A 15678-nucleotide genomic window follows, 5' to 3' on the forward strand; every position below is an offset into this window, starting at 1 on the left:
TCCCAACAGGTTATAATTGAAGCGAGCTGTATTGATTGACATGGACACTGCATGAAAAATAGATCCCTGACAAAAATAAGCGATTCAAACTGCACCTGAGTGGACCATATCAAGAGAACCTAAACTGTCTGTGAATTTTATCTTCTTCTGCAGGGACCGAAAAAAATGAGTTATGAATTTTCTAAATCAAACAATGCATTTGAATTTTATTTATCTAGGGCATGCTATGCCTTCAAACTTTTCCAGATGATCAGGTTTGTGTGTACTCAAAGTAAATTTTGAGGTGAAATAACGGCCATTTTAGCCAAAGGGTCAACACGAGAAACTTAACAGAAAATGTAAACTCGAAGAAAGACATAGGTGATACAAAGTGGTTTATATGATAGAAAATGGGTATAAGATACCATTATTTTAGCGTTTAACATTCGAGAAAGAGAATAAGCAAACAATAAAACTGCACAGGATATATCTAATTTTGTCGCCAGTGAGTTAAAAATTCAGACACACAAATGAAGACGACACAAATGCCAGACAGTTGTTTGAAAGAGGAAAATAGTGATTTTGTTTTTATTTAAAATCTTACCAAATACAAAAATGAAAAGCAGATACATCTTTTGTAATATTCAAATAGACAAATTTACTACGATTAAAATGTTTTGCCATTAGGACTATTCTCTAGTTGGTATATATTTACCAAAGTAATGAGACAGATCGTTCAAAATTGGAGAGGTAGAGGTATTCAAATCGTTATACATTTGAATGATGGTCTCGGTGGAGTTCACTGAAAACAATATACTAAATATAAAGTCAATCCCTTCAATCATGAAAAAAAAGTCTGGAAAACTGATGTGTCGGAGTGACAGACGGACGGACGGAGTGCAAACCTATAGTCTCCTTCTACTTCGTCGTTAAGGTCATTAGAGCTCTGATGAACACAGCAATACACAGAGTTAACCAGATGCCCCGCAGGGATCAGCTTTATACGATCGCAGAAATCGAACCCTGAACAGTTGGGGCAAGTATGGACACAACATTCAAGCTTGATTCAGCTCTGAATTTGGATTGTGATCAAATAGTTGACACAGCAAAAGTTTCTGACACAGAATAAATGTGGTATAATAATTTTATTTTTTTTGCTTTTGAGCAATACACTAAAGTGTGAAATGAGAATTTTTTAACCCCCCACACATTCTTATTTACCCCCCCCTCTTTTCCATTTTTTTCACCTCTCCCTTTCCCTGATTCCAAAAATAATCTGATTTCAAATTTCTAATGCAGTTGGCAACAAAAACAGCTCATTTAAATACATCATGTCGGTTAAAATTGATATTAATTAATATAGTAACTTCTAAAAATAAATTTACAGCTATACATTATAAGACAATCATCATTTCTTAATACATAATTTTGAATCAGTGTAAGAGAGGTAATAAAACATATATATGTAAAAGTATTCCTTAAACCTGAATTGAATTAACTTGCTTACACTGCTTTAAAATTGTCTAAATTGTCCTTTAACCAGAAAACCCCTTGTTTTCCCCTTTTTTGTTCCTTATTGCGAAATGAAATGAACTTTAGCCCTCTCATAATAAATAATAATTTCAGATAGATTTATACATTTAAAACACAAGTTATTGATTGGAGACTACACAAACTTTTATTATGGCCCCTTTTTTGGTCCCCAACTTGTTGGAAAACCCCTTGGAGCAAGAACCCTAAAACTCATTTCCAGTCTTTCCGTTTTAGTAATGAACCTTATTGTATAATTTCAGAGAGACCCATACACTTAAACACAAGTTATTGTCTTTAAACTAGAAAAATGCTTCTTCTTGGCCCTTTTTTTTGCTCTTTATTCCTACGTGTCCAGGGAAATAAACCCCAAACTCAATCCCAGCCTTCCCTTTGTTATTTGGAACCTTGTGATACAATGTAAGAGAGATCCATACAGTTACACACAAGTTATTGTCCAGAACCTAGAAAAATGCTTGTTTTTTTGCCCCTTTTTGGCCCTTAAATTCTAGACTGTTGGTATTTAATATTGTAGTACAATTTCAGAGCAATTCAAATACTTATACACAAATTATTGTCCTGAAACTAAATAAATGCTGGTTTTGGGCCTCTTATTCCTAAACCTTTGGGACCTAACCCCCAAACCCAATCATAATCATAAAACGTATAACCTACCGTAACGTATCTTTAAGTACAGTCAAAACATATTTATATGATTGGAAATCATGCCCAAAGTGACTTTAAGCAAAGTTGATACCTCAAATTTTAAAATTCTGCCTTTAACTTCTTTTGCAATGAAACGAAAAATAAAAAAAAATCTTCTTTTTCTCTTTTTTTCGATTGTCGCATAAAAAATGTTGTTTTGAGAAAGGTAGGTTAACTTGTTTTTCCCTTTTATGGGAGCAACATTATAACGTTTAATAAACGTTATATCAGCCATTTTCTTAGATGTAAAATAGTCTACAACACAACTTGTGTAATTACGACGACAATCATAACTTAAACAGCGGTTAATGGCAAACATTTTCAAGATCATTTAGGACTCATCAATGTAACGGAGGTTATGCAAATAAAAAAAATCTAAACATGCATGTAAACACGATCATACCAATTGAAATTCTTGTACATTGTTATAGATACCAAATCAGTCCATCAATTATCACTAATAAATATCAAAAGGTGATGTCAATCATAGACGACATCATTGATTTACGTTACGGAGGATAGAAATTTAAGGAAAAACAGTTTTTTTCTCTAACAGGACTTTACTCTTTTTTGATAAGGATTTACTAAGAAAAATGTTTAATTCTGTTGTCTTGTTTGTCATTTAATTCCAATATTAACATTCATTTATATGTTTGCTGTTGGTAAGAACTGGAATTGTCCGTTATGGAGGTTTTAAGTGTCGTTACGGAGGATAGAAATTTTCAAAATGAAACTATTTTGACCCCAAAACTTCATAGTTGAGTATAATATATACAGTATAGTGTGAAGGAAGATGACATTATCTGTATAGAGCTAATAAAATTAAGTCGAACAGTATTCGGTTTAGGTTAAAAACATATTTTTGAGTGAAAGTTCATGAATCGTTATGGAGATTTTGACAAGAACAAGTTCATTTGACTAAAAGAAACAGATAACTTGATAGAAAACTGTTTTTTAGTTTGTAATGTCAATAAATTGTTTAGAAAAGCTAGCATTAAAGAGTTACGTGTTACTAAGTATCAGCATTTAGTTACTGGTTTGATATTAACCTCCGTAACAAAGATGGGGGTGTGGATTAATACAAGCATAAAAATACATACAAAAGATATTCAAAACATATATAATAGGGTTTTTCATGGAAAGCTGTATTATGAAACTAAAATATTATACAGCATAACATTTCATTAGTTTAAATTCATTACTAAATAAGTTGTGAAAACTACTAATTTGATTTATTTTTTAAACGCTATATTAATTCAGACCTTAAAATTGGTATTTGCTTTCAATATATACAGAATCATACGTATAAATCAGTCTGATATGGTGGTAAATGTAACCCATTTCACATGAGCCTCGATTTAAATCTTGTGTTTTTCTCTAATGCAATTTTAAGATGACTTTATACAACACTAACCTCCGATACGTTCATACTTACCTTGTCTTACAAAAAATGCTAAAACTTGAAAACAACTAAAATGGTGTAAGTAAAAATTAAAAAAATGACAGACTAGATATAGACACAGAAGAAAACAGCACGCTCTCTCTGCTCAGTTGAAATTTATTTTTTAACATGTCTACATTCGAATTGTACCCATTTTTTGGGAATGACTGTTTTTCGGAAACCATCCGTCATCGGAGGACGACAACATAATACCAATATAAGACCCTTTTTTTATTTTTTTGCGGTCGCATCAAACATGTTAACAGTTTAAATGAAGTTTTTCTTCATAGCGGTTTTCGAAATAATGGGCAAAACTTGTATTTAACCGCTATGATTTCGTTTAAGTCATGCCAGCTAGCTTCATTGGCAGGCAGGCTCGTCGGACAAATTTAAAAAATAATCTATACCTTTATAATGAAGAAAAGGCAACAGAAGTAAATTGCTGTTCAAAAGTCAAGTCGATTGAGAGAAAACAAATTCGGGTTACAAACTAAAACCGAGAGAAACACACCAACTATAAAAGGATTATATGTCCAAGTTTAGTTAAATTTGGTCAAGTAAACAGATAATATTTTTAAATGTTAAAGCACCGTGACGACGAAAGCTAAGTGACAATTAAAAGTCACTTGGCCTTTCGACCAGGTGAGCTAAAAAACCCAATTAACAACTTATAAAAGGTAATACTTATTAAAATAAAATAAAAGCTTAGTTTATTTCCATAACATTAACGTAAAGCTGTTAAAACACATTCTTTACAAAAGGCTGTATAGTATCAAGATATAATGGATGAACAATTTTGATTTCTGAAACATGCAAAAGTAAAATAAAAAAAAATACTGAACTCCGTGGAAATTTCAAAACGGAAATCACCATTAGATATCAGAGAAAACACTTATTTATCTTGTACTTTCTGCCAAAATGAACCCAATTTATTGATCAGTTTAAAAGGGGGTTATTCTAAAAACGACACACAACATTTATTTTGTATTTTTGTTAAAGGGTAAGAGCTAATATTTTGTCAAAATTTTTGGAAGATAAAACGAGTCGATTTTATTTAGTCAAGGTGTTAAGTTTCTCCTTAACATGCTTAAGAAGACAAAAATATAACAAACAGTGCAATGTTACAGTTAAGCTATAGACTGCAGCATAGTCACAGTTTATAAACGTTCGGGTTCTTGTCTCATAATAGATATAGGAAGATGGTTTTTTTTAGTATTTTTTTTTTAGTTTTGAGTAAATGAGTATAACATTCAAAGTAAATAAGTTAAAACTTATATTAATAAATATTTTCATATCAAAATGTAACATATGTAAGTATTAAATATTTGATTGAAATGTGACAGTTTCACACCAAACAATGTTAACCGTATATCTCGATATTGATTGACTACAAGACCAGCATTCATTCTTTCAACCTCTAAAACTGTTTACAAATACAGTATCGCATCGCATTGTGCGGGGGACAAAACAATATAATGTCAATGGCATGTTTACGGACACTGCATAACACGTGTAGTTTCTGTAACAATATCTTTTTTTGTATTCACTTGATTTTTATAAAAAATGCATTTTTCTTTTAAGTGAAAGTGATAAGTGCCAAATCTACAGAGAAAAATATTTTTTTTTAACTGCGGCTATTCTAACTACCAGGAAATACTACAAATTTTGCAAAATATTGTTTTCTACTTCGAAATATATGAATATCTTATATCAATCATATTATCAAATTAACTATAAAATTATATTTTATAATTGCTACATTTACGTATGTCAACTTGAATACATTTATGAGGGAGGCACTACACTTCAAAGTCCATAAAAAATCAGCACTACGTTTACAAATCCACATCTCACATGTAAGAGTTCACTACTCTTTGACTTTTTTGTCAGATATTTGGAAGACTTTAGTTTTATCCATGTATTGCCAATAAAATATTGTGCCCGCTTTACCCTACTTTTCTCTTCCTCATTTGATAAAATACAAATTATGAAGTTGGTTTTGAAAATCTTATAAAAAACAGGTGATCATATTATAGTTTTTCGAAGTAACAGTTCCAACTTTTCAATGTTTGAAAAATCTTGGGAGATTCATTTTCCGCCAGATTTTAAATTGCTTATAATTATACCAAAATCAACGACACTGACCCTTTTTTTTCAGTTTTTTTCATATACTACCAATTTATAACAGTCTTTTAAAAAGCCTGTTATTTTGAAACAAAGAAGCAAACATCCCTAAATTGATAACTTAGCTCTAAAGAAGAAATATGTTCTGCGGAACCCTGTGCCTCGTCTAGTATAACTGTAGTCAGTGTGAAGTAAAATGTTGACATACAAAAAATGAGCACGTTTATCATTAAAATACAGAATTAAAAAAATGTTTTGGGTGCAATTCTGTCTTTCCAAAAATACTGGAAATTATTTTTTTTTAAATTTATTTTAGAAAATAAACAAGTTTTTGCTGTAGCTTCATCAAATTCTGTGAATGTTGAACAAAGTAATAACCAAAGACTCGGCATAAATATTGACGTAACCGATGCCGACTACATGATCGACAATCGCTATGTCTCACTTTTGTGACATTATTGTCGCTGGCTCGACTTAAATAGTATCAATTCAAATCTTTTTTGATTTATACTGAAATACGTAATACTAGATATACAAATTACCATTTTTCACGTTATAATGTACGTATATTGTCAAATGTTGTTAATGGAAAATGACGCTATTTGGATCACTTATCTCACTCGTATTCACTAAACATCAAGATACATTCTTAACTGTTTACGTCAAGTACATGATTACCTACAATGTATTCAAAACCAATGTTTACTTGTTCTTCGTTTCATACATTATGAAACAATACTGATATGCGAATTATAAGTTTAACACGCATTGTTCACAAATTTGTTTTCTTTCAGTTTTTTGTTATAAACTGTTTTTCGCATCTTCAGCTGTTACATCATTCCAGCTTTCTGGCAATTCTGGTACTTTTGTGTTGCTTTTTTTCGAAATTTCAGTTTTAAATGTTTTGAAATACCACATCCAGTACTTAGAAGGCTTATAAATTGGCGTAATCTCCCAATCTGGAAACTTTGTTCTGTAATGTTTGTATTTATGGGTTTTGTTTGAGTCAGCTAATATGAAATCCTTTCGACTTTCATGAATTAAATGGTTACATATATCAGTAACTAGCTCCCCACTGCCATTCTCCCATGCATATTCACCTACGCCTTGTGGACGATGTTGTTTACAACTGTGCTTTACTGAATCTAAATGATTGTCATTGTGTTCACAGGGTTCGCTACAAAAAGGACAGGTAGCACAACATCCCCATAGTCGTTCAAATATAGACGTGTATGGCTCTTTTTTCCATCGAATAGTTTTTTCTGTGGTATCAGTCACTTCTTTCAATAGGCTTACTTTTGTTGAAGAAATCTCCTTAAGAACAGTTCTTCTAAAGTTTTCAATATCAGTAACATTTCTTTTGCCCACGTGTTTAAGTTTTTCTTTTGTAATCGGCAATAATTTTGAGCTTGTAATGAACTCTTCAATCCACGCAGATATCCGATCACCGAACTTTCCTTTTATTTTATCAGCTGCGTTGTTTACAGAACTTATCACGTCCTCTATTGCGTTTTCTACAATGAATTTACTTAATAATTTATAGTTCAGGACAATTTGCCCGTCCCTTTCAAATAAACATTTGTTTGTGTAGTTGAGAAGCCAAATTTCAACAAAATCAGCAGGAGAAGTAATGTACACACTAAAATGATCAAAACTGTTCTTGTCGATCAGATCTTTCATCACCGATTTAATTACATTATATTTTGAATATTCAAATGATTTCCAAATTTCGGCCTCCACTTTACCAGGTAAAATCTCGTCTATTTGCTCCAATACACTAGACTTGATTGCCTTCTGAAAAAAATTCCCTGCTATAACGTCTTCAGTTTTCTTTTGAACGAGATCCACAAACAATTTCAGGGCTGTTTCTTTATATTCCTCCAGTTTTATTCGTGGATTATGCTTTTGGTCATATTGTCTATTAATGTCTATAAATTCTTTGGTAGAGTAAGCTGCAATTTTTGTTAGTACCATGGCTTTATATTGTGCTTTTAATCGGAATTTATGATCATTGTCTTTATGGTCATTATGCTGAGTAATTTCTGACTCAACCATTTTCATTATGTCACTCATAAACACTTCATTGAATTTCACGTCTTGAAAACGTAGCTTTGTCAAATAGGTCTCAATCTTTAAAAATAACTTGTCAGTAAAATCCACAGTTTGATTGATGCATACCGCAGGCTTTTCTAAAGTCATGCATCCTGTCAGCAAACTCTTGTAAATAGTTATATGACTGTCCAAATGTATATCATTAAATACAACAAGACCATACAAGTTTGACATTTGTATGCAATCGTTAATTGTGAGATCGTCTAATTCCTTGTAAAAATTACCGTGTCCATAAATATTTTTTCGAACTATTCTTTTTATTTCATCAAAAACCTCATCAGGCTCTTTGGCAGCATCTACTGGTGTCGTAGAGCATTTGGCAATCCACGATAACCATCCTTCATCAAATCGAGCATGCAATATATTTTCAGAGACTGCAGTTTCATTGCTATCATTGAACTCTTCAGCTAGTGTAGTGGCATAGCTGTTTATTTCATCCTCGCATTTTTTTATTGCCTTTTCACATTCGGTGAATTGTTTTATTTCATTTTTAATCAACTCTACTTCCCTGTCTGACCTATCAGAAAGCGGTTTCAAGGATGTCTGCAGCTTCAAGGAATATCCTTGTTTCCATTTCAACATTATATTCTTCAATGTATGTCTTTCAATGAATTCATCAAATTCGTTTTTTGTTTTTTCGAATTCATTGATAAGAAATTCAGGTAAATTGTTTCGCACAGTCGCTATCAACCCGTCAAATTCTGATTCGCTTTTACATTTGAGAAGAAAACATCTCTTTTCCCGAACAAAGTTGTACAGTTTCGATTCCAATCCCCAGTACAATTCTTGGTAATATTTATCTAATTTAGTAAATGCTTTAGCTTCAAGGTTATTTTTAAAGCTAAAAGCAAAATCCTCCGTTAGAATTCCATTCCAAATGTCTTCTATTTTTGATGCGGTGTCTTTGAGTGAAAAGTACGCTTGGCGCTTTCGTGCTATGTCATATATAATTGTCTCCTTAATCGTTGTTATATGTGCGCTGTAATATGGACTAATCCGTGTAACTGGCTCTTCACCAGTAGAAAAATTAGGCAAATACCACACATACTTCTTATCAAAATCAATAACCTGATTAAAATAATTTATATCGGAGATATCGAGTTGATCTGCCGCTTCCGCTGTCATTTCATCTAGAGTGTTTATCATGTGTTGTATATTGTATTCCAAAGCAATATCGATGCCTCCTTCAGTCTTCACATTCTGGTGTATAAAAACACATGACTGTTTTAAGTTTAAACTATCACTCGCTGTTTTCATTTTCAAAAGTGCATGAACTACCATTTGCAGTACTTCTTTCATTTCGCCCTGTGATTCACCGTTAATGTTAACAATATTTATATCTGCTATGCCCATGATAAATGTTGCAAATTCGTTGTCATGCTGGTAGTTCTCGTGACCTAGTTCTGGTGCTCGCAGACCTTCAGTATCAATAACTATAATGAATTCAAAATCAAGTTTCTCGTCATGGACAGGTATCAGCTGCATGAATGCTCCTTTTGTAACTCTTCCATGTCCAACAGGAAACTGGAGTCCAAACATTGTGTTTAGTAATGTCGACTTTCCTGAACTCTGTATTCCTACTACTGATACAACTAAACATTTCTTGTCGCAAATTAATTCTGCTACTGCGTTCAAAACTGCTTTAACCCATACAATTGGTACATGTATAAGATCGCCATTCATCACTTCAAATGGTACTCCTGCTAAGAGAAGTTTAGCTGGTATGCAAGGGAAGTGTTTCACTAGATTCTTGGTTTCAACAGAGACTCGTGATTCTTGGTCTGAAGTTGCTTCATAAACTTGTCCCATTTCCCGAATAAAATGCTCAAATCCCAATTGTCCTGCAAGAAAGTCTAATTCATCATTGTCTACATTCGCCTTAAAAGCTTCAACTTCATTTGAATTACTCTGTTTTGCAGCCTTCAACTTTTCTACACTTTTTATATATATAGCATGACAAACAGACATGTTCTCCCGTGTAAGCTTTTCTAGATAAACTTTTAGCCAAAGGGCAAAGTTAATCAATTCTTCTTCATCAAATTGAAGGTAATTGAGAACAGTTTCTAAAAATAAATGCATCAAAGGGTGCAGAATAGATAACCTCTTCACCTGTTCCATTCTCAAAGATGAAATTGCTTGCTTTATTTCTACTTTGTGCTTTGGGGATTTGTATTCAGAAGGTTTATATAACCTTTTTATATTCTTACTTAACAAACTCAAAATATCCCCTTGCATTGGAAGTACATCACGTTTGATACTAAAGGTAGTAGTAAAATTGTCAAGCAATTCTTTTATTTTCCTCGTTACTCTCTGTCCTCGTTGACTAAAATCATTTTGCAAAACTATTTTTGATTCTCCTAATATAACTGTTAGACTTTTGGTTGGCACCTTACTAAATAAATCCTGAAATTTGAAATCAATATCATTCTTTATATCAGCTGGTTTTCTTTCTTGTCCATCAATCGAAATTAATCCAAATTTGGTCTTCTTATGGTCAATTGATTTATCTTTATATTTGTCAGTGATTTGTTTAACATTTTCTTTTGATCTCTTTTGGGCATCTATCATCAAAGCAACAGTTGATCTTGATGAATAAAATGTTTGAAGCAATTTCTGTGTTTCGTCACTTTCAAGCGATTCGATAGTAATAAAAACCACTACACCGGAAGATAAGAGAGATAATATATTTAACTGCTCTTTAAAACAACTACCATCACCTCGTAAGTTCAGTATCATTGTTCTTTTCTCACAATTCCTTCCCCTTTCACTTTTCAGATATGGATTAAAAAATGTAGCCTCAATTAGACCCTCGCCTATTGTTCTTTTGGAACGCCCAAATGGTGAACAGTAGTTTAAAAATACATCATGATTTTCGTTTGAAATTATATCATTAATGATTTTAGATTTTGAAACCTTTGGACAGCCAACTCGGATAAAAGATAAAATGTTGCATGGACAGTCAGCTGCTGGAATTTGTTTGTTTCCCGACGTAGATATGAAAACAGAGTTGAAAAAGCTTACGGACGGAGCCGTTAAATATTCGTCGGGTAACACTAGTGGTACAGCTAATCTGCATGTATACATTTTTGAAGCAAGCGCCTGCTTTAAAGTCTCTGATGAACATGAAAACAGCGCGACCATCAAATCCAAAGCATTCAAATTTTCAAATAAGTTGTCATTTTCATTTAACGTCGAAACATTATCATCTTCTTCAAAATCATCAAAGATATCAAAAGCATCCGCAGCTTTACACTTATTTTCGTTTTGGAATTCTTGTACATGTTCCTTTAGAATTTTATATATAGAAGAATGCTGTGTCATTATTTTCTGTAACAAAAACCACAACAGATTTTGTTTCTTTTTATTTGTTGTCCTTTCATCAATTGTCACAGAATCAAGCACATTAACTGTTGATGGCATCCGCATTTCGGTAAGAAAATTCTTAACTTTGTCTTGAACAGTTTTCCGAGATGACTTTGTAATTGGGATATATCCCTTTTGGCCACTTTCGTTCTGTTTAATGTTAAACTTTGGAAGTGAATACATTTTACGGTTTTTATCTGTTCCATTAATGAATGGTAATAGATCATCTTGAAGCTGAAGCCAGTTGTAGGGAGACTTCTCAGTATTTAAGCCAATGGCCGATTTAATATCGTTTTCTAACACTGGTTCCAATGCATGGACGCATTTGATGAAGATTTTTTCGAATGATTTAGATTTGTTCCTTGTTATATTTTTCACGATGAAGTCTATAAGACATGCTTGATCTTGGACTTTAGATTTTTTTGGTAAGTTGTTAAATTCATGAATTATTTGTTCTGATTCCGCAATGAATGTTTTTAAATCTGATTCAGAAAGAAGTTGTGGAAATCCACATGTTTCATCAAAACGTAAGCGTGAGAGAATAGACATAAGAATGACAAATTCACGAACATTTTTTGATTTGAATTCTATTAATATTCGGTGACATACAGTTGTCATTTCACTAGTGATGTAAAGTTCAGCTGTTTGTTGGTTCCTATGCCTTTCCATCGTAGCCATGTCTTCTATTTCTGGAAGGAATTTCGTCTTCAACACAGACATAAACGTATCTATATCTTCTATTCTTTCAGTAGATAAGGCACTCGGCAGATCTTGGAACTTTGCATTCACTTTAGCAATCCATAACATCAACTTTGGTCTGTCTTTCAAGAAAACATACTTCAAATGACTTAATAATAAAGAAATTTCGTGTTGCATCTTAGCGCATTGCATTTGATCCTGTAATTCATCAGAAAATGCAACCTGTTCAAAGAAGTGTTGTACCTTAATATTTGATTCTACTAAACTTTTGAAAAATCCATCGTCTTTAGTAAGGTCGATTAATCTGTCTATTGATTGACGAAGTGTTGGCAAAATGGTGCTAAAGTCTGTTAATTCAAACGTGTCAAGGCAGCTTTCAAATATTTCCATATTCCACGCACATTGCATAAAATCAGCTAAATCAAATACATTATAAAAGTCAGTTTTATGATTCTTTAGTACTTCCCAAATCCCAATGAATTCACCTCTTGAAATTAGCGACCAAGTTCCATTTTCTGTAGTCAATCTCTGAACCCATTTCCCATAATCAGTCTCATCATGTGGTCCTCCTATGGGATCAATGTTTAGCTGCACTTTTGACAATTCTTCCTCCGTATGATTTTTTACAATACTGCTGTTACCTGAGAGATACTTTCCAGATACACCAATGCCAATAGCTGGTCCCGGCCCTGTATACCCCATGCTGGTAAATCCATCCAAGGTATCGTTTACTAATTCCTTTCTGGAATTATTTGACGATTTAATCGAAGAAGAATAAGAAGCTTTCCATTTAAAAACTCCACCAAAGTGCAATATTCCCATGTTAATGTGACTGCCATAGATTTGAAAGAAACTTTTGCATTGAGACAGACTTTTCATACAGATCGCATTACCCTGTAATCCAGATTCAATGTTTTGTAAGGTTTTAATAGCATTTGAAATCAAATGAATATTTTCTATCTTGAATTCATAAGATTTGACTGGCACGAATGCATATTTTTCTTTTGACTGATAAAATTCTTCTGAACTGGTGGTGTTAGTATCGTCGATGTTCTTCATTGATGTGAAAGATCCTTGTAATTTCATGCTAAAAATTGGAAACCCAATATGAGCAAATAACCTTGCATTTTTGCCAGTTGTCTGTAAAGACCTCTGAAATGTATCACTCTTCTCTCTAGACGAAAATTCAACAAACTGAACTTCCTGTTTCATGGATGGTCCCTGGAATGTTACATCACCGACTAAATCGATGACTATACGCTTCATTTCTGTGATTGAATCTATACATTGATTTAAATGGATCCCCCTTAAGGCACAACTACTTGATGAATGACTTAAAACTTCTCTATCAGTTAATTGCGTCGTTTTTACGTCTCTACTACTGTGTGTAGGTTGTAAATTTTTAAGTTTCGTGTCTAAATCCAGATCATGTCGGGAAGTTTTCCAAGATTCACCAGGTTCTAATGCTGACGTCAGGGAACTGACTTTATTATAGATTTCGTCCTTAAAATTACTGTTATCAGGTTGAAACTCATCTGATACTTCTTTTGCAGTTCTCTTCGGAGCAGCATTGTCGCTCTTGTCTTTTCCTAAATTGTCTTTTATAATTTGTTTCAAAGCTTCATTATCCAAATCATTGCGTATACTTGATTGAAGTTTATTCAAATGACTGTCATTAAGATATTTTAGCTGTATGGTATTGGTTAAGCCAAGCTCTCTTTCAAATACTTCTGACCAATACTTATGATCTAGTCCATACTCATCCTTAAGTCTATTTTGCAACTTCAGTTTGTCAGCTTTCAGTTCGGTTTCTTCACTTGTTTCATGTGTTTTATTGTCATGCAATCCTCCTTTTGAGTGTTTCGACTCGCTATTTTTGTCATCAACTGTGACAGTCTCTGTGTTCGTGACTTGTAAATTTCCTATATTTGCGGAAGGGTTTTGGCTGGTTTGTTGTGATGCCATATTCAGGTTTGTGATTTTATTGTTCTATTTAAATTATATTAAGGTCGATATTGTAATTACGTTGTACAAAATTAATGTCTCCTTGATCTCCATTGTAGTTCCCATTATCCATCATCTCTTACTATCTTTCATATCGTTTGGGTGCTCTGAAAACAGAAGTTTGAGAAAATCAGGAAAATGACAGCTCAGTAACAATTGAATACGAAAACAACACATTACATGTATATAAATTCTTTTAAATTCTTACAATACGTACATATTTGTAATGTAATTTTAAAAATACATTTTATCATCCTGATTACGATGATAACCGCTAGCTACGATCAAAGTCCAATGTGGCTCAAGTCTTGAAAAATACTTTTATCAAGTCTGTAATCGTTGCTGTCGGTATAAAAGTGAAAAGTCGGCTGTAAAAATTGAGTCAGATGCTAATATTTGATCTTGAAATTTATTTTCATTTCATTTTACATAACAATCTATGAACATGATGAAGGTTTTTAAATTAAGTGTGTCGGAAACTTGTTATCCCATACTGTTTGTAATATGTGTAATTATAAAATCCCCCCTAAAAAAAAGAGAAGATAAATAATAAAGGAACAGTGTTCAAATGTCCTCAACGTTGCAATATTTTATCTTTTCAAGGTAAAGAGTCAATCTTTTAAAAAAATTTGTGGGTCTTTAAAATTTGTTTTTTCAATGTCTTTGAGAAATAAAGGCCACAAGGCAAATACAATGTGATTTCCATTATAACATATATTTCCCGATTGCATATAAAAGAAAGTTATAAAGGACAACACTGAAGAAATGTAGAGACGCTATCCAAAGTACTTGTTCTGAGTTTTGTGGTAATCAGTCATGTGTATATGTCTCATAACATTTGGTTAAGGCTAAAATAAGTTAGAGAACAGGAACAAATACATGGGATATGTGTCAATGGGACACAGATGATGCCCCAACTTGCATTTAATGTCATAAAGGAAGATAACTTTCGAACGGTAAAAGTAAAACTACCCTAGTCGTACTTGATCTTCTTCTTGTTGTAATCCGCATTGTGTATAAGTTCCATAAAATTTGCTTGAGAAGCAAATTCAAATTAGAAAACAATCAGATGCTCCACAGGGCGCAGCTTTATACGACCACAGAGGTCGAACCTTACACAGTTGGGGCAAGTATGGACACAACATTCAAGCTTGACACAGCTCTGGATTTGGATTGTGATTAGATAATTGACACAGCATTGGTTTCTGACACAGAATGAATGTGGTCTAATAAACTTAATGGTTTTACACTAGTAATTTTGGGGCCCTTTATAGCTTGTTGTTCGGTGTGAGCCAAGGCTCCGTGTTGAAGGCCGTACTTTAACCTATAATGGTTTAATTTTTAAATTGTTATTTGGATGGAGAGTTGTCTCATTGGCACTCACACCACATCTTCCTATATCTATTAAATTATTTTTTTTACCTTTTATGGTCCAATATCCAAAATCTAAATACATGGCCATGGATTGATTCAGCATATCAAAGAATCCCAAGAACTCATTTTTTGATGAATTCAAACAAAGTTCAATTTTGGACCCTTTTGACCTTAATGTGGACCAATTTCATAACAGGGCCCAAAGATCAAAAATCTAAATACTTGGTAAGATTTAGCATACAAAAGAACCCCATACATTCAATTTTTGTTGAAATCAAACTAAGCCAAATTTCGACCCAAATTTGGACTAACTTGAAAACTGGGCCCATAATCAACCAGATGCTCCG

The 15678-nt window shown here is 32.9% G+C and overlaps 2 protein-coding genes across 2 annotated transcripts in view; one reads left to right on the top strand and one right to left on the bottom strand.

Moving 5' to 3' along the window:
- LOC134697296 (tumor suppressor candidate 3-like) overlaps positions 1-15678 on the top strand; it is a 182328-nt gene that overhangs the window by 95264 nt on the left and 71386 nt on the right. The gene's annotated exons all lie outside the window — the stretch shown is intronic.
- Positions 609-15678, bottom strand: part of LOC134695682 (interferon-induced very large GTPase 1-like) — a 40502-nt gene continuing 25432 nt past the window's right edge. Inside the window, exon 3 of the mRNA XM_063557028.1 lies at positions 609-14064. Within this exon, the coding sequence (XP_063413098.1) occupies positions 6581-13918 (7338 nt within the window). The 5' untranslated portion in view covers positions 13919-14064 and the 3' untranslated portion in view covers positions 609-6580. The remainder of the gene's footprint in view (positions 14065-15678) is intronic.

This window comes from Mytilus trossulus, chromosome 14 (assembly GCF_036588685.1).
Source record: "Mytilus trossulus isolate FHL-02 chromosome 14, PNRI_Mtr1.1.1.hap1, whole genome shotgun sequence".
Classification (NCBI taxonomy): Eukaryota; Metazoa; Mollusca; class Bivalvia; order Mytilida; family Mytilidae; genus Mytilus; species Mytilus trossulus.